The following is a 2,905-nucleotide window of genomic DNA, read 5'->3' on the forward strand; positions in this document are numbered from 1 at the left end:
CCTACTCTTGCCCATCCTAACCTTGTTGGGGGTTCCTATCGGCCTGAAGATCTCCTTTTGGCGGTAAATCATGAACTCCTTGCCTGCGGCCAATCTAGGATTTCTCAACCATTTGCCACCCGCTCAATGCTTTATATTATGCTCTTTGTAAAAACGTCGGCAATCGAAATTCCATCCACAGTGGGTAAGTCACAAGGTTTTTCTTTTATCTATACTCATCTGCATCTCTCTTTCCCCATCCGAATTTGGATCTGGGGTGTCCGGAGTTTGTTTGTAGAACTGTTGGGGTGGGTTGGTGATAGATCTTGGCAGTCTGGGAGGTGGTGCGGTGGTCTGCGTGGTTAAGGGTGGGGATGGGTGTGCTTTGGGTGGTTGAATCGTGGGAGGCAGATGGGAGGGGCAGGGCAATTTCGGTATAGAAGTTTGATTTCTGATGTTGGCTTTCTTTTGGAATTCAATTACCACCTTCAAGTCAATGTTTGAATTCCGGGGATATTAGGAATACGATTAGTGATTTTGGGTGGAGTTCACTAATTTTTTCGTTCCCAAAATTTGGTAAACGCCGGAATCACTTGGAGAGGAATTCAATTCCCTTTCTTCCACCTCCATTCCGGTTTGGTAAACACGCCCTTAATGCTTTTGTTTTGTGAACCTGGTTGGCCATACGGCTACAGCGAAATAGATAAGCTTTATTGAAACAGGTATCCAACCAACAAGGGCGGGGAACAGTATTGGCCGCTGAAGCTCTACTGCGACGAATTCTAATTTTTAATAAGAAAAAGGGTCCTTAGAAAATAGCTTATATTCGGTGTAGTAAGAGAGCTGAATAAACATAATCAATCAAGACCTTGTTAATTTAATATCATTATATATATATAATTTTTTTTTTATTTATTAAGATTCATGGTTGAATACATCTCTTAAATTCTAAATACACACATGTATACGTGTGTGTATTTAGTTGGATACATTTGGACGCAGTTACATGAACCGGCGTTTATTTGTTATTGAGTATAAACCCACAGCTTTGATTATTGTGCTTTTGCTTATATGACAAGAGTTCTTGCAAGTTGGCCATTTGCTTTTGCAGGGAAAAAGCCGCCAGGCACATATTCATTTCCTGTTCCATACAGAATCCTCAAGATCTCTTGTGGCGTCCTTGCATAGGACAGCGAATTCGTGTCCGCTGATAGCACATTCGTGACCGTTCGATTCTCAGCCCCAAGCGTGATGGGTACTATGATGCCTTCTTCGAGGCCACCCCTGGTCACCTTGTTCCCCAATTCAGCAATTCGGCTGACGATATAAGCCACCGTGAAATTGTACGGAGCCACCGTCTGATTCGCTCTCTCATACAGTAATGCACGTACCACTGCATTTTGTCCAGCCTTCATACCCAAAAGCGATGCACCCAACTGCATGCATGTTGAATTACATACGTTACCCAAAAGTTATGGTTAATTAATTAATTGTGAAAAAATGATTAATAGATAGAAATGTTGTTAACTAATTATTAACAAGAACTGTTATAATAAACATTTCTTAATTTATACGTACTCTGTTAGCAGCATCGGCGTTGAGGTTTGCATTGATGTAAACATAACCCATTAGGCCATCATAATTCAGTGCTTGCGCTGCTATAAGATAATTGACTGTGTTTGCGTAGGGGTCAAATCGAGGGAGCAATGGGTAACCCAGTGCTAGGTCAACAACTAGTGAGAAAAGCGTACGGCTGAGGTTTATAAGAGGCCTTGGGAACCCGCCTGTTGCCTGAGTGATTGCTCTGAAAATTAATCAGATACATATTATATATACTATCTAGGGTTAGTCAGAATTAATAAAATTTACAACAGTTGATCATGCACTCTATACCTGATATGACCAACTTGTTCATAAGCAAATTCCTTGATTATTTCAGTCACAAGGGGTTCGAGATTGGCCTTCTGACCACCAATAGGACGCGGGCCCCCTTGGGACAAGTTTGGGGAGATACTATCGAGGTCATTGCCAAAAACACCGTATGAGTAAAACTCACCGTCCAAATATTCCAAGTTCAACATAAACTCTAGGAAGTCACTGTCGTTGGCTGCATTACCAGAAGCAGTCATGACATGAAAGCTGAGGAAATTAAAAGCAACAAGGAAAACAAAGATAGCACTGAAATAAGATGCAGTAGAAGTAGGAGCCATTACTGCTAATTTCATGCAAACAATAGTATGAGTTTGATAAAATTGGTTCGCGTATGAGTGAATAAACCGTGCACTTCTACTGACTTTATATAGGCATGCGCGCAATTAATAATACTCTACAAGAAGTCGTTCAGTGACCTAATGGTAGCATGGCCGAACCCTTCTAAGTAGAAGCCAAATATAGGATGGTGTCATCAATACATTAATTATCAACAACCAAAAAGAGATTACATTTTTTTAGACCCGGCCGTTTCTTACACGCTACGAAAACGACACGAAAATAACGGGTTTCGAGTCAATACGATAACTAATCGGGTCATTATCGGGTGACTTGTTAAGAACCCGTTAATAACCGGCATACACGCGGGTAACACGTGAGTAACCCGTTAAGAAAAATAAATTATAATTTTAAAGTTTAATTACTAAAAAATTTATTATAAAATACAATAGCCATATTGTATATATTGGTATATTCTATATTAAATATATTTTTTTGTATTATTATTATTCTATATAAGTTAAAAAAAAATAATTTTTATTCATTTATTTATTTATTTTTATTATGAGAGTTTCTCATTATCATTAATAGTCTAAATTTTACTTAACATGTTGTTGTCCAAAATTAAATCAACTAGTATAGTATTAGTTTAGGCAATAAGACATCCCTACAAGTACGAAAAATGTGAAAGAATATATAAACACTCGTGATTCATCAT

General features: G+C 38.6%; 1 protein-coding gene across 1 annotated transcript; it reads right to left on the reverse strand.

The window, feature by feature from the left end:
• Positions 1–848: 848 nt before the first annotated feature.
• LOC137714178 (ferritin-like catalase Nec2) lies at positions 849–2,242 on the reverse strand. The gene is made up of 3 exons (XM_068453457.2): positions 1,873–2,242; positions 1,558–1,783; positions 849–1,415 (listed from the first exon to the last, which is right to left on the reverse strand). Exons 1-3 carry the CDS (start codon positions 2,202–2,204, stop codon positions 1,047–1,049), a joined length of 927 nt encoding a protein of 308 aa, XP_068309558.2. The 5' UTR covers positions 2,205–2,242; the 3' UTR covers positions 849–1,046.
• Positions 2,243–2,905: the final 663 nt, after the last annotated feature.

Source organism: Pyrus communis, chromosome 3 (assembly GCF_041283825.1).
Source record: "Pyrus communis isolate YQ-2024b chromosome 3, ASM4128382v1, whole genome shotgun sequence".
Taxonomy (NCBI): domain Eukaryota; kingdom Viridiplantae; phylum Streptophyta; class Magnoliopsida; order Rosales; family Rosaceae; genus Pyrus; species Pyrus communis.

Excerpts from the sequence above, each read along its gene's own strand:
- LOC137714178 (XM_068453457.2), bottom strand. The coding sequence starts at position 2,204 with ATGAAATTAGCAGTAATGGCTCCTACTTCTACTGCATCTTATTTCAGT. Across the intron at positions 1,784-1,872 it reads GAACAAGTTGGTCATATCAG|AGCAATCACTCAGGCAACAG; the intron begins GTATAGAGTGCA and ends ATTAATTTTCAG. Across the intron at positions 1,416-1,557 it reads ACGCCGATGCTGCTAACAGA|TTGGGTGCATCGCTTTTGGG; the intron begins GTACGTATAAAT and ends ACATGCATGCAG.